The following is a 27,093-nucleotide window of genomic DNA, read 5'->3' as shown; positions in this document are numbered from 1 at the left end:
GGCCGGAGGTGAACGTTTGATAATTACGTCACAGTTAACGGCGTTGACCGCGACATTTTTTTTGTCAGCGACGTGAAAACAAACAAACAAACAAACAAACAAAACTGTATTCTCATCATTATTTGCGTATACGTAAATAAAATATCGGGTAGTTGTGTTTCCCAATCTTTATGAGCAAGACACATACTGTATTTTATAATAATAATAACAATAATAATAATAATAATAAATCACGGCAAACCACCACTCAAAAAAAAAACCAAGAAAAAAAACCCCCACAGAAATCGGACTACGCAGTGCTACACTATTTGCTATACTTAGTGTAGTATATTGTGAAAGAGCATTTTGTTCTGCCTGTCTCTACAGTGTTTGCAAAAAGCAGATAGAGCAAAATTATATTATTTGTAGTATCTGACATGAATAATTTACGGACCAATTCAGTGAAATTTTCTGCGTCACGAATGCTTTCTCACTGAACACGAATGAAGCACAGCACATTGGCTGGGAATCAATATTCTATGTGTGTAATATGCCAGCGAGTTAATAGACCCCATAAAACTGTACAGACATTTAAAACTACAGTTAAATAGTAAAACCAAACAAGTGGCACAATACACAAAACATACACTTCAGTGCTCATAGATGTTTTTTTTATATTTGATGATTTTTGTGGATGGGAGAACAAATCAAAGATATTAATATTCATACACTTTAAACCTTTAATGATGAACAATTGTAACACTACAATGAAAGGCAGTGTTCAAACTTTATACCGCATTCAACATCGTTAATTCCATAGCCACTTCACTGGACTTTTGAAAATAAACTTCATGCTTTACATTTATATTTTCTCAAATATATAGTTTTGTCATAGAAAAATAAAGTAACAAGTACATAGCATTAGCCCTCCTCCTTTGTCAATGGCACTATTATAAGAACCACATAAGATTAAACAAACAACAAACCCATCCATTCCATTTCTATAGTGCTTATTCTTATTATCCTCACTAGGGTCGCAAGTGGGCTTGAGTCAATCCCTGCTGACTTTGAGTGTGAGGAAAGGGTACATCCTGGGCGGGTCGCCAGCCAATTGCAGGTCACATAAAGACAAACAAGCATTCACTCTCATTCAAACCGAAGAATCTATTCTAGAATCTCAGAATTGTGAGGCAGGTGTGCTAACCACTGGAATAACGTGCCACCCAAACAACAAATCACAATGCAAAAAGGTTTGAAAATTGAGTCACAAATTGCTTAATTACATTTCAACATTAAACATGGCAATAAGCCACCTCTTACATCCACATCAAGAGTGACGGTGTTTCTTATGAACAAAACAATCGACCACTCAAAATTAAAACAAACCCTTTAGAATCCTCCCAGTCTAATCATGGAATGACACTAATTTTGAGAGTCACGCATGATGTACTGCAAATGCTGCGGTCATTATTTGGAATCTAAAGACAGAGTCATTACAGAGGGTTTGATCACTAGAAAATTGGATGTTCTGGCTATTTGATTCAAGCACTCCACAACATCCCAACAGCATGCTGACAGATGTGTACAAACAGTAGTTCACAGTACACGTTTCACGAGTGATTCACAACTCAAGGTTTTGTCAGCACGTCTACCAAAATGCTATGACTATGATCACATACTGACCAATATCTACTCATTAATACTTGTGCCTCCCTTAAATGTGTTGTTTTACTCCCGTCTTGTTCCAAATATTTGGAGGAAGAAAGAGAAGATGTAGATGATGTCTAGGTAGATGCTGAGCGTGGCAAAGATGTACTCTTCCGGGCTCAAGGTGTACCGCTTATTGCCCATGAGGAGTTGGGTGTCAAATGCCAAAAACTGCAAAGGCAAGACAAAACGTGTAAAAGTCTCAATCATGTGCTGAACACACCACATGATCTCCTCCTGGATCGGAAACCCATAACTTACCATGGTGAACAATATGGCTCCTAAAACAGCATAGGTGGTATCCAACCAGGGGACCTACATCACATAAATGACCAAGGTAATTTCATCAAGATCAGAAGCTTAAGGTAAAAAAAAAAGAATCCACCTTGGTACAATGATTTCTTCCAAAATGTAGATCTTAGACATGGCTAAATAATCATTCATTGGATTAGCACCAAGTTGTACATGCACATGTTAACATTAATATTCATGTATTATTCACAGGGACTTTAAAGGCCAAAATGTGCAATGTAAACCAATGTTTTATACTCAACGCCATCTCGATATGCATCAAAAATGAGTTTGGTCCCCTCCACAAATGTTGAATTTTAATTTTTACTAACTGCGGTATCGATAATGGATGGATGAATTTTATTGAATTTTGTATTTCTGCATCATTCAAGCTGTTATACAAATTTCCCACATTTGTTTGATAGTCCTTTATATTGAATTCACCCTAAACAGTGATGGGCCAACTCGTTTTGCTAATGTTGACTCGTGCTGACTGAGAAAATGGAGTTGCAGATTTTAAAATGCCAGCGCGCTACTTTGTCTATACCCAATATGTCCACTGGTCACCACAAGGTTAAAGTGCATTTTATCTTGTGTTACTGAACTAGTGATGGATAAACTATTACTGAAAAATAAGTAGAAAAAGTTGCCAGAGTTGCTGTTTTTTAATGCTGTACTGTCCATAGAAGCGATGTGACTCTTAACAACACTTACATATTGAAAGGGAAGGACAACAGCAAGCACCAGTCCAGAGATGAACATGACCATACAGAAGATTAGGAGCACGCCTTGGTATGATGTCACGTCAAGCTGGATGGAGAGAGCATGTTTTCACTCAATAACTTGTCATGTGTGCAGTGTGTTACATCAAATGCAAAGAAAAGAGTTTGGGGGGGGGGGGGGGGGGGCAAAGGTAGAAATCAGAGCTCCGCATCGTCTATCAATCCATAACTTCTGGGCGGTATTTCCGGTCGACCAACGTGGTCCCTGTCCATCCCTCGTCGGTGACAACCAATCGGCGTCGAGATCATTATCACGTCACACGCAGGCGCCGCACAAGCAGAAACGCCGCCAAATAAAGGAAAAATGGCGAATAAAACCAACAGGCGCACCGGTGATCAGTGAAATAAAAACAATATTGGGGACATGTCATTGAGTCCGTGGGACCGAAATGTAGACAACACTGTTTTATTTTTATTTATTTGCGTATGATGTACGTCCGTTCTCGACGCCATTTGGTTGACTCTGAGCGGTTCTGAAATATAGACGGGAACTCATAGACAGACTAACGCATAGGTGGAATGCCCAGCTATGGTCAAAAAAAAAAAAAATCTCACCTTAGTTTGGAAACTCAGGATTGTAACGAGGAGACAGACCGCAGTGGTGATGCCCAGACACATTATCACCGACTTGGTGTTGTAGAAGCTTTTTCAACAAGCAACAAAATATGGTCAGGTTGCATTAATGAAGTCTGAGTTCGAGAACATGCTACGTGTCACTGGCTACATTCAAAGAACCACACAACACTCTGTATATTGCTGTTTCTAAAGCAGGTCCACAATGTGCTTAATAATACATGCTTGTCACACATCACCATTCAGCAAAAGTGCGACTCAAAGAAAAGACTGAACTGCACCTGGACAGCATCCCTGTCATGTAGGAGAGCGAGAGGGTCTGGAACAGAACAGAAGACAACGAGTCTCGTGTCAGTCTAGCTACAGGAGCAACAAACATAAAACATGAGACGCATTGCACATATACTGTACTTGCACTATTTAAAGGGGAATCAACCCAAACATATTTTTTCCAAGAATATGTTCCCAGCAGGCCCACTAGTTGAAACGCGGCATTCTGATTAATATTGCGTTTGTGGAATAAGAGTTAATCCACCCATTTTTATCCATCTCAGGGCGCAGCCATTTTGTCGACTGAAAATGACATCACAACTACTCAGGGCTCAGGTAATGACCCATCGAGTTACCTGAGGCCTGAGTAGTTGTGATGTCATTTTCAGTCGACAGAAATGACAAAATGGCCATCCCCAGAGATGGCTAAAAATGGGTGGATTAACTCTTATTCCACAAACCCAATATTTATCAAAATGCCTTGTTTCAACTAGTGGGCCTGCATAGAACATTTTCTTGAAAAAATATGTTTGTGTTGACTTCCATTTAGCAGCCCTGGACACGTGCTCTACAGACACTATTTGCCCATAATGATAAGTCAAGACCATTGAACAAGGAACCCACCTGAACTAGGTGGGCTTGCATAGAACATATTCTTGAAAAATATATGTTTGGCTTGACTTCCACTTTAAGGAGCTTTAACACAAGAGTCAAGATTTAAAAAAAAAAAACAAGTCTGCCTTTACAAATGTAATAATCTTACATTTTGATACAGTCAGATTTATCATACATTATTGTGGTTAGGGTTAGTTATTTTAGCTCACACACACACGCGCATATATATATATATATATATATATATATATATATATATATGCACACACACACACGCACACGCACAAAGTATATATTGATGTTCTTTATTGTCTAAATCTATTACATGGCAATCATGCAAACTGTATTTACTATTTTGAATTGAGGTGACAAGCCATTTGCTTGCGGAAGAAAAGCTGTGAAAAATAAACAGATTTATAACACTTTTCAAGTGTAATTTGTTTGGAAACAGACCATCAGCATTGTACTTACAAAGATGGCAAGCAGGATCAGATTCCATGGAAACTGCCGCCTACAGGAGTGATCAAACGAGATTCATGATGTCATGATGAATGTGTCATTTGTTGGAGGTGGGTGTCGTCGATGTGACACTTTACCTCGGTGCAGAGCAGCACGACAGAGTCAAATATGTAACAAAGAACACCCCGCTGTAACACAAAAAGAAGTTAGACAGCTGTGACATGAGGTTGAGGAATGGAACTCGACCGACCGTGTATTGTGGACAGTACTCACTAAGAGGCCCAGTACCACCCAGGGTTTGTTTGAATGTAGTCCTTCACGGGATCACTAAAAACGTGTTTTTGATGAAAATTATAATCAGCAGTGTAGATTTTTTTAAGGATGTGCACATGGAAATTTGGAATATAGTGTAAGAGTAAAGGCTTGTCTCACCAGAAGGTGAAAAGAGCCACGATAGCGAGAGTTACCAAGAGCTGGATCAACAGGATGGTGTACACCTACAAGCAAATTAACACAGATTATTCTGATGTTCATCTATCACAGTATTAGATAACCCAAACCAATACCGCTCATGATACTGTACCTTACGTATGAAGACCCTGCGGATGTTTCTATCATCCCAGGTGAACTGTGTTAGCATCTCCCCATCATTGTAGCAAGACTCACTGGTGCCTGTCATCGAATATATCAAACCGGCAGAAATTCAGATGGAATCACTCATTTTGTCGCATCGTACTGTAGGTTGGCCACCCATCTTCTACAGAGCACCTTTCCCCCCCCCAAACAAAACCAAAGTATTCAAAGACAATATTATGTAAATCCAACGTACTCACTACCTTAGGTCCACCTGCGCAATCAAAAGTTACATGACCCTAACTATCAATGTCAGAGAGATCCCAATTGATCTTGTCAAATTGAGCTGTTGCTGAAGAAGAGGGAACTCCAACCAACCTGCAGTGGCTTCCTCATAACTGGGAGGAACAGGAGACACTGAGGACTGCCCAGTGGATGAGTCACCGGGGGTCTTGTTCGCCAGTGACGGCTGAAAGCAAAATTTGGATAGTTGACTGGCATGGAAAGAAATCAATAAAACAATTCAAAAGAAATCTTTTATCAGTGTATTACTTGACATGGGCAAACATCACGCTCCACTGGGATTCCAGTCTAACCTCATCTGTCAGCCTATCCATCACGACTGCAAAGAGGAAGGAGCTTAGAGCTGATACCTGATGTACTCCCACCTCCGCCTTAAACTTCTATGTCACGCCGAGTGCAGACCTTGCCAATGTTCTGCTCCATTCATCCATGTGCTGTACTGGTCTAAAATATTTCGCTGCCACTCGAGACTTCCTCATGCAGCACGAGAGCCACAGTCCCTTTATGGGCATCCTGTCACATCAGTACAATTTTCCTCCATTCCTCAATCTTCAGGCATCTTCTCACACTGTACAATTCTACGAAACAACCAGATCAAAAATTGCACAGGCACCTCTGCTAGATGCTTCCATACCTCCACATATATGTCACCAGAACCAACTGTTTTTCCATGTTTCATCCTTGTTAGCATCTTTCTCATTTCTCATTGTTACTTTCTGATCCGCCACAATCGCATCTTGTCATACTTTTTCCATTTTAATTTTCATTCATTCCAACTCCTCAAAGTTGATGAATGATGAAAACACAGTTTTCTGACCGGGCTATAGCACCCCTTTGCCCCGGTGTAGCGCCATCGCTGTAAATGAGTAAACCGAACGACTAGAAATAAATAGCTCATACATACAACACATGGCGTTTAAATGCAAATTAAGAATATGGACATATTTGTAAGGGTAATGATACAGCTTTTGGACCTAAAGTTGTGGCTTGTGCGTTTCGTCAATGCATGAACACGGTCACAAGGTGGTACAGCTGCAAGTTAATAATGACGCAGCATATGTTCACCTATTATGAGCGACTTGTCGTGGCACGTTGAAAGAACAAACAAGAATCAAAATGCCACCGTTCGTTCACTAAACAAGGCTCGAATGACATTTTGGATGGGAGGCTGTGTGATGCAGATAAAATAGACGTGCGTGTTCAAGAGGCTGTTGTAGAACAAAATTTGGGCAAACGACGGATCGATCGCCTACCTTGCCCTGCGTCATGATTCTGGTCGGGCTGTTACGAGTGATCCACGCCACTTGGACTGAATGAAGTGTCGGCTGGACGAGGGGACGACGGCGCCTCTTCAGCAATTGTGAAGCAATCCGAAAACAGCAGAACAGGAGGCGTGCGGCTCTGCCCCGCCCGCACCCACGCAGGGATGTTCGAGCAGCATCCAGGTGACGTTGCGGGACACACCATGCTGACAGTAGGACCCAATGCCTGGCCCGCATGGGACAAATGGGCGGTATGCGTGGCAGACATCTGTGCAATGGAAAGTTCTGCCTATCAAATGAATTGTATGTACCGTCACGTCACAACTACCGGTAACTACTCCGAACGAACCGCATCAGTTTTATTCTGGTCATAGGAAGCAATTATGCAAACATAAAACATGGATGAGATTATCTCTCAATGACGACGACAAATGGCCTCCCCATGTTGTTTTGGATTTTAGAACAGTATTTTTCCGCAGCCTTTGAAAGGGAAGCTTTTTACAGAACGTTTTGGATTCAATTGACAGATTTTCAATGGTGTCCTCGCTATTAAAAATACGTTTACGAATGCAAAACTACATACACAACTGCTACTGACGAATGTTGAGCACTGAATACTCTTTTGCACTGTTGAAGACGAGCCAATTTCAATGTACTGCACATTATGATGAAAATCAAGTCCAATCTTTAATGTGTGTAAGAAGTATTGCTCTTAAACCTGCCCCATATTAAAAGTGGCCCCAAATGACCTCTGGTGCTGACCATTACATGAATTCTGTAAACATTATGGGTCAGTGAGACCATAATTTTGCCAATGTTTATATTGTTTTTGCATAACACCAATGTATTTTTCTTTTCTGATTGCACAACAAACAAATGTACTATTTCGTTGAGCCACATAAAATGCACTCATTTCATAACACGCTCATGAACCAAAATGACAAACTTGATAAGGGAGTTCATCACCAGGTTTATTTATTAGAAATTGATAGTGTACGCCCAAAGAGTGTTGCTTTTTGTGAATGCTTCAAAGATGTAACAAAAAGGAGGACAATGTTGTGATGTCTACATATGGGTTCGTGTCATCTCTTAACGTCAACACACACCCTGTACCCTGAAAACGGATTCAGCAGATCAGATCCTTCATTAGCAACTCACAGTCAGATATGGCAATGATGCATCAGCGTTGTCATTCACCTGATTACATTTGACATAAATGTATTTTCCGACCTTTTATTGGTTTCTAACCTCGGCTGCGAACAAACGACACGACAGAGGTGAAACCGTCAGCAATAAGACTTGTGCTTTCCTTCAGTACATTTCGCCCTCTCCCCTGGCTCCCTCCAGTCGGAGGTTCGAGTCATTTCTGCCCAGAGTGAACAAACTGACGACAGCCATCAAGGCTGCCAGCATCATGAGCGCACAGCCTCCAAACATGTGTCTGGTACCGCCGCCCCCTTCCCCTCCGCCTGTGCCCGACACCTCACCGTGGAGCGCCAGCAGCCCAATGCAGGCCAGCAGATGCAGAGGTAGGCGGAACCAGGCCAGCACCCCGGCTCGCTTCTCCTCCGGGATCACCCTGCCCTGGAGGAAGCCGACCGCCGGGAAGTAGAGTCCGCAGGCCAGCTCCAGCAGCAGGAAGGCCAACAACGATTCGTGAGGTCTCGGCTGGCCCGGCGCCGTGGAAAAAGTCAGCATGAAGAATGAGAAAAACGCCATCAGAACAGCCAAGCAGAGGACGTGGCCGGGTTGCAGACGATAGTGCGAGGAGGTGGCAAGGCGGTACATTAAGGAGCCAACCATCGAGGCAGCCATTAGACAGGAAAAGACGATGCCTAAGGGTGGCCCATGAGGGTCCAGTACGGGGGTCCACAGGAAAACAAATATGTAGAGGACACTTTCAAATAGAGCCTGCACGCCACCCAAGACCATGACCCGCCTGTCTGACAGCAAGCAGCGGAGTCCATCGTGGCAGCTGCGGGAGAACCGGGCCTTTGCGGACATACGAGTCAAACCTCCGACGGGAAGGGTCTGTCTGTCACCTTCGGGTCCTTCTTCTGCTTCTTCCTTGCCCCAGTCGGTCAACACCACCCAAGCACAGCACACCAAACAGGGGACAGCCAGAAGGAACGGAGCCACGGGGCCCAGGTGGAGCCACTCGGCCAGCAAGTTAGCCACCAGGCCAGCTCCCACGGCGAGCCCGTGGTTCCATGTGGCAGCTTTGGTGAAGGTGCTCGGGATCCACTCCTTGGGAAAATCGTGGACTTCAACATGCCGGTGCACATACCATGCCTCAAACGTGGTGGAGAGGAGGGATGTGGACAGACCGCCCAGGATGCGACCGATAATCAGAACAAAATAGTCTCGGGACAGCTTGGTGAGACAGCAGGCTGAGTAGGACAGACAGAAGAGCAGACAAGTGTGTCTACGGCCCAGGGCTTGGGGGAGCCAGCCTGAAACGGGAGCAAACAGCACACAGGAGGCCAAGCCGCACACATAAATGATGGCTATCTGAGACTCCAGAAAGCTGTAGTGGCGGTAGAGCTTGTACAGGTAAGGACCCTGGAGCCAGTCCGCCCACAGGGCAAGCAGGTAGGCCCGCAAGAAGACGCTCTGGAAGCGGCGGAAGGCTGGGTTGGCTGCGGCCGTCTGGGTCAGCTCAGGTGGGCTGAGACGACGTGCTGTGAGTTCGAGGCCGACACACAAGGCAAGCAGGACAATTATGGCGAGGTAGACCGTCACCAACATGCTGTGCTGTGGCACACCGCAAGCAGCCGACTTCAAAACTGCTTTCGTAGAACGTTTACCACCCCTTTCCCCTTTATTCTCAGCACCTGATGAGGAGAAAATGCAGACAGATGCCTAAGTTAATATTTACAGTAGCACATATCATTTCTATTCCAACAGTCGGTGAATTACGAATATGAGAATAGGCGTCGCGAACTCGACTGGGTCGGCGTGTTTTTGCAGTTTAGCTGACGCTAGCATCCGAGCTAGCTTGCTATTACGGTCAGTCACTCGAGAGTTTTCTTTTCGAATTAAGGTCGTAATGCGTCTTACCGAGCTGTGAGACTGTTCCATTATTGTGACACAGAAGAGCAGCTCATGCTTAATCGTTATAAATCGGCAGTAGCACTGTTGTATGCAGAAAAGTGTGCTGTTCCGATAAGAGAACGTTCACTTCCGGGTCTGTCACGTTTCGCCACTAGGAGGCAGTCGTACTTTGTTTTTGTTTTGATTAGCTATTTTGCTTGGAAGGGAAGGAAGGGAATTTTTAATCAACATGCAAGTTTTTAATTATTCCACATTATGATCTTCTGTCAATAATGACATTTGCATGTTTACAGCGCGATGCAGACAACTCTGTTGTATGTTGTAACTCCCTCATTCAAGGTAATTAAATACAGATACAAAATAAACCGAATGAATGAATGAATGAAGACGTTTTAAGCAATGATTTTTCATGATTATATTTGTCTTATAATTTGCTATGTTTAAACGAAGACGTCGACCTCCCAGTTTAAATTGCCCCCCGCCCCATATTCCAAAAATATCAATGATAGGTTAATTACAGGCACGGCGTCAGGATCGTTTCTCTTCTGGGGCTACTTACGTTGTTTTTTCTTTCTTTTCTTTCTTTTTTTCTGTCTTCAGTAAAATTATAAAGTACAGAGCACAGTATGTTCGCGATAAAACGAGTTTCAAATGAATATGGCCATAGAATATTTAACAAAAATAAAATAAAAATACGTTAAGTGACCACAGGGCAATGTCAAAATCTTTAACGTGTACAGTAAATAAAAGACTCCCACTGCCCCTCCCCTCCTAAACACACACTGGGCTGCAGGACAGGTGCACTAGCACAAACGCGGAAGCAGGGATTGAATAGGAACAGAATGTGTACTTTAGAACTTCTGGCAGTTTTTAAACTTTATTCAATGAATAAAACATTTTTATAATGTAAACTACAATGCTGGAGGGGCTTTCGAGGTGATTTCAGATGGGGCTATTGCACCCCGTGCAGTACCGTGCCTGTCGAAGACTTTATAAGAGTGTGAATGGTTGTTTGTCTATAATGTGCCTAGTGATTGGCTGGCGACCAGTCCAGGGTGTACCAACATCAACTGGGATAGGCTGCAGGTTATTGTGGATGTTGGAAATGGGTGGATGGATGTTGAAACAAACAACACGCACAGAGATTAATATCCAATCTGAGGTTTATATCGTTTCTATTAAAGAACAGCAATTTACAAAATATACAAGTGCTCAATCAGCCATGATCAATCAAGCAATCAGTGAGGTGACCAATCACACTAAAATATCTCTTGAGTTTGTATGACAAACATCGGGGGCAGGCGCAGGGTGCATGTGGAGTGAGTGCTGGTGATTCCGGGGATTATGCTGGTCGGTTGTATCATCTCAATGCAGGAAGTCTGTTCAATGTCCGTCTAGAATCCCTACTACGTGTTCTCCTGTGCAAAGCCCCCTGCCCCAAGACCCCCACCGTGTACGGGAATGTCAGCAGAACAGTCTTATTTGGACCAAACTCCCATCCATTCTATCCATTCAGTCGCATCTGGACAAACATCATATACCCAGCAAGAAAGAGAAACAATTCAACTACAAAACATGCACAGGGACTTTCCATGAATCATTTTGCATACTGATGTCAATGCAAACACAATGTTATTGTGGAATAATTTGAAATGCCTTTATATAGGTTCAATATTTTCTCCCAAAACAATGTTGTGTAGAGGTGACACCTAACTGCATATGGATGGTCTCATTCCAGCATTACTGTGGATGGTGAAAGAGTGATGCATTATATTTCAGATGTTGCTATGTATATACACATTCCCTTTCTCTTCAAAATAAACAGACTCATAACATGTCATTGCAATTGGTCCCTAAGATCATGGATCTAATGTATGATAGTTGTCTGCTCAGAGATGGCCTGCGTAACGCTTAACTAAACTGGTTATAAATACCGAGCCTAAAAAAAAAAAAAAAAAGGCCAACAAAGTATTATCAACTTTACACAATGACTTACATTGATACTCAAATTTTTTTCTTACTCTAAAGAGGTGTTGCGGTTTGTGTGCACACAACTTTGTGCGAGCATATTAATTTATCCCAAAAGAGGATGGGCACTGGATTAAAAAAAATATGCTACTGTTTTACTTAAAAAAAAACAAATACACTCAATAGATTGCACCATTCCTTTTTGCTCTCTAATATAGAAAGTCCCACCCTTGGAAAGTAAAATGCGTGTGCATGTGGGATGTGTTTTCTTTTTTCTGCTGCTGTGCTCGTTGTTGTCGTTCAAGGGTCAATGCGAAAGGCCAAAAGTTTTTCGGAGTGCAGATTATTGAGGGTGCGCAGGTCGGGCAGTCGCAGGAGCAGTTTGGAGAAGAGCGAGGTGTCGTCGGGATGCCGCCGACCGATCAGCGACCGCATCGCTCGGATGAGACCCTCCTGGAGCTGCTCAACAGCGAGCATGTCGGAGATGCCCGAACGATCTGGGGAAATCAGAGGATGTGGCCTGTCAAATACTCGACGATGCTGCCATGAGCTACGAGCTTCATTTCATCCGTGACTATGCTAGGAAAACACAAGACACTCATATTGCTAATTATCTTGCCCCATTGTTACAAATGGACATGTCATTAATACGTCTGTGCCCCCACCCCCCCAAAATACAAACAAAAAAAGAAACAGCAAACATTTTTCCAACGTTAAAAAAAGCTAAACTGTACTCCAACATTGCACTTTATAAAAATATATAGTATTAAATTGAATGTAAAGGCAGCTAACAGTTGGTGCAAAACAGTCACACACACTCACAGGATTTTTTTTTGCGCTAATTCTTAAGATGGACCTATTTTAATTGCATATCAAATTGCCATCCATTTGAATGACTTCAAATTTAACATACACAGGCCAATAAACTTGATGTGCTGCATATTTGTCAAATGGAAATGACACGATTAGGAACGGGACTTCAAATATTTCCAATATCAAATCAATCCAATGTGTTCTGTATAAACCATGACAACGTGATGTATTCAGCATTATGTGTCTGATGTGTTTAAAATGCCCAGTAGTTGAAACAAAGCATTCACTCAGCTAACAACCAATCGTGGCTCAGCTTCAGAAAACAGGCGAGCTGTGATTGGTTGTTACCTGAGCCCTGAGCAACTGTGATGTGATTTTCAGACGACAGAAGTGACAAAATGGCAGCCCCCGGAGATGGCTAAAAACGGGTGGATTAATTCCTCTTCCACAAACGCAATATTCACAAGAATGCCTTTTTTCAACTAGTGGCCCTGGATAGGACATATTCTTGAAAAAAAATGTTTGGGTTGACTTCTCCTGTAAAGCGATGTAACACTGCCACCTACATGCTAAAGCCCTTCTATGGAATTGAAATGTGTTAGCATTAAGCTAATGGACATAAAGGTTGTGTGTTGTTTTAAAACACACAATCAGTCATTCTCTTTGTTTGAGATTTAGATTTGACCGCACACTTGATGCCACTTGAGGCCTCGTTTTTGAAAGATGCGTTCACTGCCTGCCAAACTGCTGCTTGTTGTGAAGCGAGGTGAGATGAGGTCACTTTCACCATACCGTGTTCATATCTCCATTTTTTTGCTCGCAAGTAAGAAATGAGCCGACCGATGGCTTGCATGGTATCTCACTCGTATCTGACGGCACCGCTGTGGTGGCCACAACATTCACTCACGGTCATCGGGTAGTGTAAACATTTCGTACCTGCTGAGACCAAAACCACAGCCATGAAGAGGGCCATTTCGTCCGGCTCCAAGCCCATGGAGCCCAGCTTCTCGCTGAAGTCGAACATGGCGTCGAGAAGGGAGCCCATGCCCAAAGCACGCAGGGTGGACAACGGGTACGTTTGACCATTCAGAAAGGTCACCGTCTGCTCTGCGGCATTGAACAAGGTGCAGAACCTCACCATCAGAACCTAAGCGCATGAAAAAAAGAAAAAGCAGATTCCGTTTGTCTCCGCAACTTGTGCATTTTGGATTGAGGTCAACATCTGCTTCTGATGAATGTGCTACCTGGAAGGTGCCTGATTTAAGCAGCATGACTTGGTCCTGCTGGCTAAGCTCCTGAAATCCTGGGATGCCCTTGGCGAATTCGACCACTTCCTTGACAGCGGGAGTGAAACACTGAGAAAAGGACTCCCAAATATCCTGGCTGGTGCGCTCTGGCCCAGATACAGGGCAAGCGTTAAGAGGACAGGCCTGAAAGCGGGGGAAAAAGCACATACAAATGCATGAGGCCATTTTGAGTCAGCTGAGACACGTGAGCGGAAATGTCGCTTCAATTCCTGCACTTACCAACACTTTAGCTCCCGGAGCCAACTTCCATGGGCAGGAGGGCTGATTTGCGGCATTGCCGGCCTTGCCCGAATAACTGGCCGAGCCCCTTTGAGGAGTGTTGACACTTGGCTGATGATTTTGATTTGCTGACACGACATATGTGTAGCGATTGTTGTACATGTTGTGGAGCGCAAGCTGGTGGTCATCAGGGGCAACTGGGCAAGGCTGGTAACTGTGGGCGGAGTTGGCTTGTCCTGAAATGGGCTGGAAACGGCAATGTTGGGAAGCGTCGTCGTCGGCGGTGATTTTAGCCCTCTTGGCTGTGCTCTCCTGGCTGCTGCCACTGAAGATGTCCTGGTAGGCTCTGGAGATGGCCCCGATGGCCTCCTTGGAGCTGCCGCCTCCTTCGCTGGGGGGAGGATCTGTCACGGAGGAGGAGTCCATGTCCATGGCAGCCGACTCATTTAGGCTGTTCATGTAGCTCTGCATCTCATCCAGAAGTCGCTGCTTCTCCCTTTTAGGGATGCGGCCAAAACGCACAGCTGCAGGAAACACGGGCAATCAATAGGTCAGAAGATGCACTCTCAGTGTTTTCTCTTAATTTCTACTGGCTACTCAAAAACTCAAAACATACGACTGAACTTGACAGTCATGTGATCGGAACGGGCAGGGCTGTTTGCAGGCTTTCAAGGAGGCGGCCGCGTATGTTGTAAGATGCAAACTTGCCTCTCCTCACTCGTCTCCCCTTCCCTCTTCCCACGGTAACCATCAGCTGGAGGAGCTATTTATAGACCCGCTGCTCGCATCTGCCTCATTCTCTCCTTCGTCCGCCACTGTTCTCCCTCCTCTCCCTTCGTTGTAAGTAGGGCAGTGGGGCAATGTGAGCGTGATGTCACAGGCACTGAGCTTGCGAGCGCAAGCGCGAGGCAAGCGAGGTGGCCTCCGAGGGACAAACGCATCCCAGATGAAGAAAACTGACATGCTTGGAGCCTACGAGTATTTGTGTGCGCCCGCAAGGTGAGGTAACGGCAAACTTTGGAGATGTCCAAGCTTTTGACAAGGCACACCGTAGGGCTGCTCAATTATGAAAAAAAAAATATGAATCATGATTATTTTGGTAATAATTGAAATCACGATTAAACTTGAAAAATATAAAGGCAAATAAAACGAAGTTCGTTTTGGACCAAACAAAATTGATCAAATTTGATTTCCTTTTGTTAACAAACTGCATTGGATATAACTGAATATTAATGATCATTTTTACAACTATGCCAATTTTGTAATTGTGGAGTGTAATAATCGTAATTAGGGCCCGAGCAGCGACCACTGCAAGGACCCAATTGTTTTTGTGGAAATTATTATTATTAGGGCCCAAGTAGTGACCGGTGCGAGGTCCCTATTGTTTTTGCTGAAATTATTCATATTTGGGCTGCCTCCGCGCAAAAAAAATAATGCGGGTGAGATGATTTAGTGGGCTGTTGCTGTTTGCCAAATGCAGGAATACAAAAAAACAGAATACATTTTTTTTTTTTTTTTACATGCAGCATAGGGCTTGGTGCCTGGTGAAATCAGGGTGATGTATAGATTGGGGGCAGTAGGCAGTTGTATGTGGTTTTCCTGTTTTTGCAATGCTTGGAACAGCACAAAAGTGGGTTTTTAGGTTGCGGTCCTGCAGCCTTATAAGAAATGCCACATTAAAAGGGTCAGGCTAACTGCCTTCAGCGACACTGTGTTGCGTTCTGCCATCTAACTGTTTGTGCACCTGGAGTGTCGGGCACATGCAGACTTAACGGTACCAGCCCAACCTGCATTTTAGATCGGCCTGGAAGAAAACCTAGCAAACGACACCAACTAGGTCACAATGTATGATAATATTACGAGCCCAACTTTGTATTTTTCTGGGTCGGCCTAGTTGTTTTTTTGTTTTTTTTAATTTGCAGTGATAAGCGCTCATAAAGTTTACAGCAATCAGGAGGATGTGAACTATGTTCCTGCTAAAAACTGTCACTGGTCTGGCAGCTTTTTGCATCCCGGGCTTAATTGTTTGCCTCTTCCCAACAATGTTCTATGGGCATACACAAGGTAATCAAGTCAACCCTGTTCCAATTTCTTAAAATAATTCCCGTGTTTGCAGCAGTTTCCCGGATGATAGATAGCTTCGGGGACTTTAAGGCTCCGGTACTCATAAATCATTGTCTGACAGGGGGATGGAGGAGGGCTGAGGGAATATGGTGGGCTACAAGCAAGGGAAGCTGCTGTGGCAAAACAGGAGCATCCATCCCAGAGTAAGGTTGGAGGATCCTGCTTAGGGCCATAGAAGGACATTTCACAAACGTCTCTCGCTGACTGCATGGTCGTTTGTAGTTATCAACGGGAATCCGACCTTTGACTGCCATTGTATTGTATATTTGTACATGAGTTATCATTTTGAGATCAAAAGTCCTTTCTCAGCCGTGTTGTTTTTAAAGTTAAAGGTGTCAGAAAAGCAAAAAAAAAAACAAAAAAAAAACATGAGCATCAAAGTCACTGCTCTGCTTGACATGTTTCTTTTCTCAAGAAGCCAATTTTCTCCGCTTTTGGGTCAGAAACCAATGTTTTTGGTTAAACAAATCCATGTCATAACTGCTTATGACTAAAGACCGGAAATAGGTAGAAACAAGCGTCATTTCTGTTGAAAGAAGCGAGTCTGCTCTTTCTTTCTGTACATTGGCTGCTAATCTTGTTTCTTATATTATTGATGCAAGGCCACATGGTAATCGTTGGCGGCGCTACCGCAGGGCAAAGCGGGCGCCGGAGTGCATCGTGACCGAGCCAGCGGCAGGATGACCTCCGCGAAGTTCCGGCGTTACATTTTTTGACTGAGAGCTACATATCTACGCCACTGCTGCTGCTGCTGCTGCTGCCCATTCCCCCAGCGTGTTAGCTAATCAGGGCACCGCGGCAGAACTTCACAGCGGCTCTTTGCGTTCAAGTGTGTCAAGACGTCTCACCGTCTCGTGACATGCCGACAGACAGGCACTTCTTGAAGCGACAGTGCTGGCACCGATTGCGGTTCATGCGCATGATCAGACAGTTCTCGTTCTTCACGCACATCTTGTAGTTGATGTTCTGCTGGATGCTGCGGCGGAAAAAACCCTAAAACGAGAATAAACCACATGAAAGGTCTCGAAAACTGAGTGGAAACATCAGCTCCATTCTTCTTGCTTACCTTGCATCCTTCACATGCATGGACGCCATAGTGGAAACCAGACGCGATGTCGCCACAGACCTTACAGAGTAGGACCATCCCGCCGTTCTCTGCGGAAGGACAACAAGATAGCCATAAGGTCACTACTGGCTACGGGGGCACTCTCAGTATTGTTACACTTCCTATTCAAGAGCAGAAATTCAATTGTGACATGATTGCACATAATAAGGACTTATTATATTTATATAATAAGGGCAGTGCTGTTTCTGGAGCAAGAATGTCCAGTGGGGAGGGGAGGCTAGGTGCTGGAACACCTGCCCTGCCCCATTCAAGTCCAAAGTTGTTGGTTTTTTTTTTTTTGCGTGTGTGTGTGTGTGTGTGCGTGAGTGAAAGCTTGTCTGTGGCCTTTCAGCAATAAAATATAATGGAACCCTTTCTAAAAAAATAAGGCTTAAGCATTATTATTATTATCTGTAATATAATAGAACAATCATTTACAGCCAGCCATCGTCGTGTTGTGATCAATGAATAACAAATGTTAAAAGAGAGACATAACTCAGCCTTTAATGTCAAAGCTACATGTAAAATAATGGGGAATAACCATTATGTAAGCAACTCATAATGTATTTACTTCCATATTGTAAAAAAGCGCTGCATATGTCATTTTAATTTTCTTTGTGTTTGCATGACTTCCTGTTGCTGACGTCTCTCAGGGCGCCATCAGCCCTTTGTTTGCCATTCAAACAGCATAGTGGCATGGCTGGCATTTGGCAGGTCATTTTATTGGCCTATGAGGCACTTCTGGTCAAACTCTGCCTAGCAACTGTGGCGTGAGCAGGAAAAACTACTGTAGTATTCCTCACATGTATGAAGCCTTCCCAAGTGGTTCATCCCCTACAGTTAAATATACTGTATGTGTGTGTGTGTGTGTGTGTGTATATATATACAGTATATGAAGTGAAATACATACTAGTGAAAGTTCCGTGGAAACCACACGGTCTTTTTGCAGCAATTGGATGCGCATAGGTATGCTGCGGCGTAGGTGCTGCAGGAGAGCTGCGATAGACCTCTGGGAACTGGAACACGAGTTTCGAGGTTGGACTGGTGGACCCCGATGGCTTCTCTTTCAGTGCCCCGATCTCTGTGAAGGTGACTTCCTCCGGCGACGATGGCTGCGAGTGTGAGGAAGGGGACTGCGTCTGGTAGCCACTGGAGGGGCTCCCCGGGCTAGGGCTGGAGCTTCCGGAAGAGCCTGCGTACAGGATGACTCCTCCTCCTCCTCCTCCTGTAAACGAGGCAAAGGGCGCACGGGTTAGTTCAGTCACTTCGAGTTCACCTGCCAAGCACAATATCCTTGCAGGACATTTTGGGAGACACAGCCGTTCCATAAATGAGCAAATTTGCTTCAACTTGTATCACGTATGACATGCGTTTCTTTGTCAAAAGTCACAAGGGTCAGCAAAATAATTGATGTATATCGCTCATCCACCTGCTGCAGTAGCTAGCAAAAGTTGTGGTACGTTATCAAACGCGTGCAGCTCGACACACTGTCGTCCGGTGTAGGTGACAAGCTTTTGCCTTTGGTGACACATCAACAGCAAGAACGTTCACCAAATGGTGGATCGTTTGGAGTGTGTTGTTAAACTTTGTCGTCATTTTGCTGAATTCAACAGTTGTGTCCCACAGCTGTGATGTCATGACATCGTGCAGCCCACACTTCAGGGTTTACGGTTCCAAAACTGGGTAAAACAGGGGTGTCCAAATCGGGTCCTCGAGGGCCACTATCCCGCACGTTTTAGATGATTCCCTCCTCCAACACACCTGATTCAAATGATCAGGATCGTTATCAGTCTTCGGCAGAGCTTGCTGATTATTTGAATCAGGTGTGTTGGAGGAGGGAAACATCTAAAACATGCATGATAGTGGCCCACGGGTCCCCGATTTGTACACCCCTGCCTTAAAAGTACTATTGGATCCCATTTGGGTCCATGAGGGAAGAGATTCTGAGCCATAGTTTTGTGGTAGTCTGCCGTGAGAGTTTATCAGCTGTGGCGTAAAAAAATGATCTTACTGTAATTGGTCTGAAAATTACACTGGTCAACAGTACACTTTAATCAGAAATTGATTAATGTGTCCCTCAACTTATTTTTTATGCCCTAAACCTTGCGCAATACGGATTTTACTGTGTGGTTTTGGTTTGATTTATAGCTAAGGAGTTTCTGAAAAAAATCCACCTGCTGTTAAACTTAAACCTTAATTCAGATATATTAAGAAATGCATTACTATATGACATATTATTATTTATAAAATGAGGCAAAAATGATTCAGAAACAGCACCAAAAAAAAAATCTAGAAAAGTTTACTTGCATCTCTGACTAAAAAATTCAGTAAAATGTGTTGTGTTATTTGTGAACTGCCAACAATGTATCTTTCTTCATCCATGCCAGCAACAGGCATGACCTTTCACTAGACTCTTGTGTGGACTACCCTAATTTCAGAGAAAGAAAATGGTTCACCTCCTCTACAAGACGCGACGTTATGTAGAGTTGCACAAGCCCGGTAGGCTTCGGGCACAATAAAGCACCGCGAGAAGCAGCGGCGTGTTGCCTCATCCAGTGGCAAAAAAAGAAGCGTAATGGGGCGCTCAACCTGACAAAACGTGCACGCTAAAAATGCAGCTGGTGGCACGGGAGCAGGCAGGCGGCCAGGCAGACCGCAGTCACATTCGTCGGAAACACCACACGCGTGTTTATTGAAGCAAACCAAAATAAAAGAAACTAATAACGCAGTATTATGCTGGTGCGCACACAATGTAGAATGTTGTTTTGCCAGTTCAGCTGTGCTTGCATCCGCCAACAGCCCCCACCCCGCCCTTCCCCGGCCATAATAGTCATGCGTCGTGGATGAGCTGAGACCCGGCCTCACGTGTCTGCCTCCTCGGCTCCAATAATAGCCGCGAGCGCGCTCGCTCTCCCTTGGCACCGCGCCCAGAGCCGGCGAGCCGCATGACACCTGACTGCCGCCTCACATGCGCGCACTCCTGAAACGCTTTCGGCTCCAAACAAATCCGCAGTCCCGTGTTGTGTTGAGATGAGCAACAAAACCCGAGTCGGGGCGGCCTTTCCAGCGTTTTGCATAGGAGAAGCCTGACCGTGTCCGTGTGGGTTGGAATGCGGCACAACATAAACAGAAGGGATCGCTTGCATGTGCGCAATATTACGAGTCAAGCTGCACGTGTAACTGCGAAACTGTTTGACAACTCCTCAGTAATTTAGGCAGTTCCGAATTCCGATCGCTCTAATGGGCTGTGTCCAACATTCGCATCGTTTACTAAGATAGTAAAACAAACATTTGTTTATTGTGGCCGTAGTTGGCAATGAGGAACAACACTGCAACATACTGACAGGAGTTGTGACAATCCAAATCAAAGCAACACTCATCACAAACATTGTGACTTGAGAATCATTTTCGACACAGCGCTTCAATTTGATGTCATGATGTCGACGCCCAGCCCTTCTGCGTTAGTGTGTGTGTGCTCGCCCTCTCCCCGCACAAAGTATTAGTTGAGCTGAAACGCGGAGCTAATGCCACAGCTAGCACGTGTTGCTGGATTTGTTGACTCATGCCAGACAGAGTCACAGACAGACCCAACAAAGTGCAAGGCTGAGCCTCACCTCTTCCACAGTTGACATCCAAGCCCGGCCCCTCGCCTCACCCCCAACACGTGGCCGGTCCACCTGAAGGCTAACATGCGCCGTACATGTTGATCAATGAGTGCCCAGGGAGCCGCAGTGCTGTAAACACTGTCACTTAACACAAATATCCCCTTGACTGTGCTTTCAAGTGGGCTTTCAACTGCAACATGCACTTAGCTAACTAGCTACTCCTACATCCTGAAAATGCAGCTTTCCTTCGGATGGTCAGCTGGCATGGCTGCTTTAGAGTGCCTCATAGTTGCGGCGTGGAACAGCCCCGTCACAACCAAGTGGGATATATTCCAGCCACCGGAGGCTTTAAGTGGATATATTTCTTTGACTCAAACATGTAGTCACGTGCAGGCATTAGAAAGATGCTAGCAACAATTTCCCCAGGTCGTATTAGTGGGATTTGATTGGCAGTTCATGGTTTTAGCAGGGCGTGGCTTCAGCACATTCATCAGACACGCCCGCAGAGAGAACGGTTTCATTTTTCACGATTTTGAAGCCTCGTTTTAAGTACTTGGCGATTGTTAACAACACTCTTCTTTGTGGTGCGCCAAATTTACGAGATTTATTTTCACTTGACAGGGACTTTCATGTATATCAAATTGTAAATAGTACGTCCTTATACGTAATTTTCAATTCATAATCCAGTTTCACATTTAATTTAAAACATGTTGTATTTCTTCTGAACGGGAAAAAAAAAAGATATATTAGTGCAAAAGCAAGCGTGAGAAAATCAGCTCTCATGATCCATTTCGTATGTCTGCTGGTGGGCGGCGGCTGTTTATGCAATTTGCGTCGTTCACTTTTCCCAGCGTTTGCCTTCATCCTCTTTGGGATTTCCCACGCTGGCCGAACGGGATTGACTTGCACACTGTCACTAGGCACAAGCCACTTTTGTGAATTTGGGTCAGTGCAGACAGCATTAATTGAAGCCACAATGAGGCTTCAACGGCAATCTGGAGCGTACCCGTGCATGGGCTAATCCGCCTGCGACTGAAGTCAGCCAGAGGAACAACGTGAGCAGGGAAGAACTTCACGGCTACGTGCACTCCTCTCCTTTGGCCTCTTGTCCCTTTATCGCCTACTTGTGCAGTCACGCACACAAAGGCCGCCGCTCATGTGGCATACGCTAAGGACAACCGTGACAAAACAGTTTCCTGGCCATATGTTGATTGTTATGTAAATGAATGCGGGCCAATAAAAAAAAGCGTGATTTTATAAGGCCCCGTTTGCAGCAAAGCCATGAAGTGAAAGTGAGCGTAAGTAGGTCAATATCACAGGAACCTGCCTCAAGCATCTCTCTCCAACTGATGCTGCCTCACACTATATTGTGCAGGCTCACGCAATTAGAGGGCACGGCAGGGCGCTTGCATTCCACCGTAGACGGACGGAAGGACGTTTTGGGTGTCGTGTGTCACTTGATCACAACCGTGGCAACATCAACTGGCTCACTTCATCTTTTTGTTTTCGTTTACTTTTGTCAAGGAGTCATGAATATGTGAGGCTGTTGTGGATTGGTAGTGGTCGCTAGTTCAAATCCCCTAACGGCAGTCACGGTTGAAAGTGACCGGAACGTATGTGCTTGGTGCTCTCAGAAATGGAAATTGGACATTTTGTGATAGAGTGCCTTGTTGTCAGGTAATACTTTTGTACAGTTACATAGCTCGGGGCTCACCTTTCCATAACTGGAAAGTTATTATAAGTTACTCATTTAGAGCAATGTTTTCCATTGTCAACTGAAAAGTTGTTGTGCCTCCCTGGCGGAAGGCGGACCGTCATCTAATCACAAATCCAAATTGTTTCTCAATGACGTGGTGACAGAAGTCTTAAAATCATTGAATTTTCGTCCCCCCAAAATTCCACTGTGTATGTTGTTTATTGAAATGTAGCGTCTCTTAAATTAAGCAACGAACGGTGAATGTAATCACATCAAAATAGGCATCCACGCATGTTGTTGCGATGCGGAAGCTCCACTTACATCCAATACATTCACACAATCGAAGATGCCAGAAGCAGACACGTCTTTTGAGTGAATGCACAGGCAGGTCCCATGTCGACATGTTGAATGTTTGCCAACTATACAAATGATCAAAAGACATTTGTCGGGAATTCATCTTTTAAATGAGGTCACACTTCATGATTCATTTTGGACAGAAAAAGACATGTTTCGCAGGACCAGTGCACCAAAATCGATCAATGAATTCCAACGATTCAGGTTGCAAACGGGCTCAAGGAACCAATTCAGTTCGTAACTTGAGGTTCCACTGTATTGGTAAATTGAGGTATGAGCTTGGTCACGGAACCAATTCAACTCAAAAGTCAAAGTCTCACTTGACAGTTGAAGTCATGTGACTGTCAGAATTGATCAAATGTGGGCAATTTGGGCGGAGGGGTGTATGACTGATAACTAAACATTCTGCCACTGTATGTACATTTATGATTACAATTACAGTTTGACTTGGCTCAATAAAGGTTGGGAAACGCTGTCTAATAATTAGTAGAGTAGATTCGTGGCTTCTTCTGTACCCTCATTAAAGTTCCCAGTTAAAAACAGATGTAAACAAAACCCAGCTAGCAATCTCGACTTCAATCCACGTGGATCAAAAACATCCATTTGATCTTGAAGTGCTTTTCTCTGTGTGTGCTCCTCCTTTCGTTGCTAACTATGTCAGAGGAAATCCGTTCGTTTGAAAACGCAGTCACGTTCCAGCGGCAAACGCGCCCTAATCGGATATTTGCCCTGCAACCATGACACGGGGACAGATGCTGCACTGACAGCAAGAGACAACATCCACTCAGCCTTCCCTGCACGAGGAGGGCGGGGCTAGCGCCTGACATTCGACACACGCGGAAGGCGCATGAGGCGGCAAAACGTGACTAATGAAGAAAAAAAAAAAACAGTGCACTTGAATGCATGGAATCGCTGACCCACTGACCAAACTCCAGAGGCGCTAACAACAACATTGAAGCGCCCGTGAGAGTTCGGTAGAGGCAGTGGCAGGTGGGCGGGGCTTCAGCAGCTCACGCGTAGCACGCGGCTCTGCGAGGGAGGGCACGTGAGGACTTTTTTTTTTTTTTTTAACGGGAGTTTTCAACCGGAAGATGCAAAACTTGTTTCCAGTCAGGAGGCAGATCTAATGATTACAAGGCATCATGTTGGATTCCCGTGGTCTAACGAGGCACCGTGTTTGTTAGAGGATGCCAAATTTTATACTACCTAATTAAGAGTGCCCCCCCCCCTTTTATTGGCATATAGACGCACTGCAATTTTATTTGTTTTTATCCAATTTAAATATGCCCATCCATTACCACAGGATGTTTTCAGTCATTAATTCAGTTCATGAAGTCCATAAACGCGCTGCACTGCATCAAAGTGACATCTGTTCCTAATATTTTGGTTGCCTCATTTAACTACATGAGAGAGTCGAACTATATTGCACGGGGCTTTATATGTTCGATTGAGTGCAACACTTCAAACAACGCCCTCTGTATGAATCCCTAAAAACACACTGTTATAACAATACCTCACAAATGAGCGCTATTATCTGCAAAGGCTACATTGTGGATGTTGTCATGGTGATGATGATGATGACTGACCTCAAGGATGCTACTTTACTTTATCAATAATATAGAGGACAGAGGTGATGGAGGCGGAGAGACTGTAGCCCGTCAGTAATCTGCGTAGCCCCACTCCTCCAGCATTTTAATTAAAATTCTAAATTATTCTAAAATGTATAAATTATTTTCTGAGGCGGCACGGTGCTCAACTGGTAAGCACGTCCGCCTCACGGTGCAGAGGTCGTGGGTTCAAATCTGGCCCTGGCCTTCCTGTGTGGAGTTTGCATGTTCACTCCGTGCCTGTGTGGGTTTCCTCGGGGTACTCCGGTTTCCTCCTACATTCCAAAAACATCCATGGTAGGCTAATTGAACACTAATCCTAGCCCTAAAATTGTCCCTCAGTGAGTGTGAATGTTTGTTTGTGTGTGTGTGCCTGCGATTGGCTGGCAAGCAATTTAGGGCGTACCCCAAAGACGGCTGGGGTAGGCTCCAGAACCCTCGTGAGGATAAGCGGTTTGGATGATGGATGGATGATTTTCTCAGCCCCCTATTTATTGGTCAAGACCCCCCTTTAGCGTCAAAACAGAATAATTCTATACATTTAAAAGCAAAGTAGAGAAATAAAAACTAGTAGTAGTTTACTAAAATTTACTCAAAGAACGTTCAGCTCAATAAAATGACTAATCGCCTATCATTAAATACAGTAAATATGCCTTTTTAACATGGATCATGGATTTAAAAGCATTTCCACTTGGGGCTAACTTCAGTTCTGTCGGCCTCTTATTCCATTTGTGTGCAGCATAAGACCTAAGTGCTGCTGCACCATGTTTGCTTTTCTCTGGTCTCCACCAACTGAGGTGAGTCTGCTGACCTCAGCGCCTTGCTCAAATCACCTTTGCAGCCTGGTGGTGTGCTTGGGACAGATGCCGATTGCTGTCCACTTGGAATGAGCGCATGGTTTGTGTGTGGCATGTGTGTCTGTTCTTTTGTTGACAAAGCCGCATGTAAGGTGCAGCAAACGTCGGCTCTCATCAAGGTTCACCGCAAGGTCGAAAAAATTGCATCACAAAGATAAGGCTTGCACAGGTTACCGTGCGACTTCACTTCACGACATGCAAGTGGGTGTTTTTCTTTTTTTCTGACACACAGTACCGTCTCACCTTTAGATTAGCATGTCGATTGAAGCTGAAGGTGTGGCCATCACCCGTACAAGAACGTGACTGTACTACACTATTGATGATTCACCATCAATTAGGAAAGAAGAGCAAGCAGAGGTGGTGCACTTTGGCTGACCTCGAGAAAGCGCTGCACAGTGCCACTTGAGGTAGGGCAGCCCCACGCTGCATGCTAACTTTTTGGGTGGCCTTGACATTGGAAACAAACTGTGCTAACGTTTGCTTGCTTGTTTGTTGATCACGCAACTTTGCATGCAAGTGCCACTGGCAGCCCAAGAGAAGCGCGCCTCGAAGAGCGACAAGCAGCCCCGAAAGTGCACGTGAGATTGTTTTCATGGAGCTCAGCAGGAAGTGGACAGCATCGCCGGGGAGTGATGCGGCTATACGGAACATGCAGTCGCACTGAAATTGGACACATTTGCAACTCCTACAGTATGTCATGTCATCACTCTGCACTCTTGCATGTACGATGATCGTGTTGGCTGCAGTGACACGTGTTTTCATTCACATTACATGTTTTTTTTTTTTTTTTTTAAATAAGATATATAAAAAAAAACTTACCACCAGGGCTGTTCTCCATTTTTCTTGAAGATGTTGAAAGCGAAGTTAAAAATCAGTTAAAAGCAGTTAGGAGCCTGGTCAAGAAAGCCGCAAAAGTGTCAAAACACCCGCTGAGTGGAGCAAAAATCGGAAGTGGTGGAAGTGCGTCCAGCGGGCTCGAGTGTTTTCTGGCTGGCAATTGAGTGCAGCCTTCGCCGTGTCTCTGAAGTGAAGTCAAACATGCACTTGGAGCGGCTTCTTCTTGGAGCGAACGTGGATGCTTCCTGCTGCACGACTGACGCTCAAACCCTTCTCGTGTCTTCCAGGAAAGTAGAGTCAACGCGTCCGCGTGTCATGCGTGACACACACCCCCACTGATACAGACACCCACATCCGTCACGTTTGCAGGTGAGTAGGAAATGTGAGCGTCACCAACGTGTGTGTGTGTGTGTGAGCGCGGAACCTGGCTCACACTTTGTACCTCGCCCGGCCTCTCTCTCTCTGTTCTCTACACCCCCCCCCCGCCCCTCTTCTGCGCTCTCATTGGTGGGATGTGAGTTTGATGCGCTTGCTCGACCGCTCAAGTGTGTTCAGTAAAGGCTGGCGACATGTGCGCTCGGCATGTGCGGGCTCGAGCGCTGCCCCACTGATACACATTTTATGCAAAACGCGAAGCGTGCGTGCGGTGCACAGGATATTGGAGCTGAGAGGATGAAGCACATGGGCAATAGGCGTGGCTCACCGTGACTGCTTCTCTTTGATTCCCTTCCGT

The 27,093-nt window shown here is 44.7% G+C and overlaps 3 protein-coding genes across 3 annotated transcripts; all 3 read right to left on the bottom strand.

Moving 5' to 3' along the window:
• Positions 1-705: 705 nt before the first annotated feature.
• On the bottom strand, positions 706-7,056 carry LOC147153965 (protein lifeguard 2-like). The gene is made up of 12 exons (XM_086038382.1): positions 6,806-7,056; positions 5,628-5,718; positions 5,260-5,348; positions 5,109-5,173; positions 4,950-5,003; positions 4,814-4,864; positions 4,689-4,728; positions 3,614-3,651; positions 3,315-3,402; positions 2,692-2,787; positions 1,948-2,001; positions 706-1,857 (listed from the first exon to the last, which is right to left on the bottom strand). The coding sequence occupies exons 1-12, from the start codon at positions 7,049-7,051 to the stop codon at positions 1,708-1,710; spliced, it is 1,062 nt and encodes a 353-aa protein (XP_085894508.1). The 5' UTR covers positions 7,052-7,056; the 3' UTR covers positions 706-1,707.
• Positions 7,057-7,764: 708 nt separating this feature from the next.
• Positions 7,765-10,018, bottom strand: slc61a1 (solute carrier family 61 member 1). Its single transcript, XM_086038368.1, has 2 exons — positions 9,875-10,018; positions 7,765-9,648 (listed from the first exon to the last, which is right to left on the bottom strand). The coding sequence occupies exon 2, from the start codon at positions 9,560-9,562 to the stop codon at positions 8,126-8,128; it is 1,437 nt and encodes a 478-aa protein (XP_085894494.1). The 5' UTR covers positions 9,563-9,648; positions 9,875-10,018; the 3' UTR covers positions 7,765-8,125.
• A 995-nt stretch (positions 10,019-11,013) lies between these two features.
• On the bottom strand, positions 11,014-26,789 carry nr1d4a (nuclear receptor subfamily 1, group D, member 4a). The gene is made up of 8 exons (XM_086045276.1): positions 26,343-26,789; positions 18,315-18,629; positions 17,366-17,454; positions 17,148-17,292; positions 14,176-14,699; positions 13,894-14,079; positions 13,586-13,796; positions 11,014-12,333 (listed from the first exon to the last, which is right to left on the bottom strand). Exons 1-8 carry the CDS (start codon positions 26,359-26,361, stop codon positions 12,137-12,139), a joined length of 1,686 nt encoding a protein of 561 aa, XP_085901402.1. The 5' UTR covers positions 26,362-26,789; the 3' UTR covers positions 11,014-12,136.
• Between the last annotated feature and the right edge of the window lie 304 nt (positions 26,790-27,093).

This window comes from Filicampus tigris, chromosome 1 (assembly GCF_054856515.1).
Source record: "Filicampus tigris isolate MCC_2025a chromosome 1, RoL_Ftig_1.0, whole genome shotgun sequence".
Lineage (NCBI taxonomy): Eukaryota > Metazoa > Chordata > Actinopteri > Syngnathiformes > Syngnathidae > Filicampus > Filicampus tigris.
This window is presented reverse-complemented; position numbering and strand designations above follow the sequence as displayed.

Excerpts from the sequence above, each read along its gene's own strand:
- LOC147153965 (XM_086038382.1), bottom strand. The coding sequence starts at position 7,051 with ATGCGGGCCAGGCATTGGGTCCTACTGTCAGCATGGTGTGTCCCGCAA. Across the intron at positions 5,174-5,259 it reads GCAGGGTCTTCATACGTAAG|GTGTACACCATCCTGTTGAT; the intron begins GTACAGTATCAT and ends ATTTGCTTGTAG. Across the intron at positions 5,004-5,108 it reads GTGGCTCTTTTCACCTTCTG|TGATCCCGTGAAGGACTACA; the intron begins GTGAGACAAGCC and ends ACACGTTTTTAG.
- slc61a1 (XM_086038368.1), bottom strand. The coding sequence starts at position 9,562 with ATGTTGGTGACGGTCTACCTCGCCATAATTGTCCTGCTTGCCTTGTGT.
- nr1d4a (XM_086045276.1), bottom strand. Across the intron at positions 17,293-17,365 it reads ATGCATGTGAAGGATGCAAG|GGTTTTTTCCGCCGCAGCAT; the intron begins GTAAGCAAGAAG and ends TTCTCGTTTTAG. Across the intron at positions 14,080-14,175 it reads CTCCGGGAGCTAAAGTGTTG|GCCTGTCCTCTTAACGCTTG; the intron begins GTAAGTGCAGGA and ends CCCCGCTTTCAG.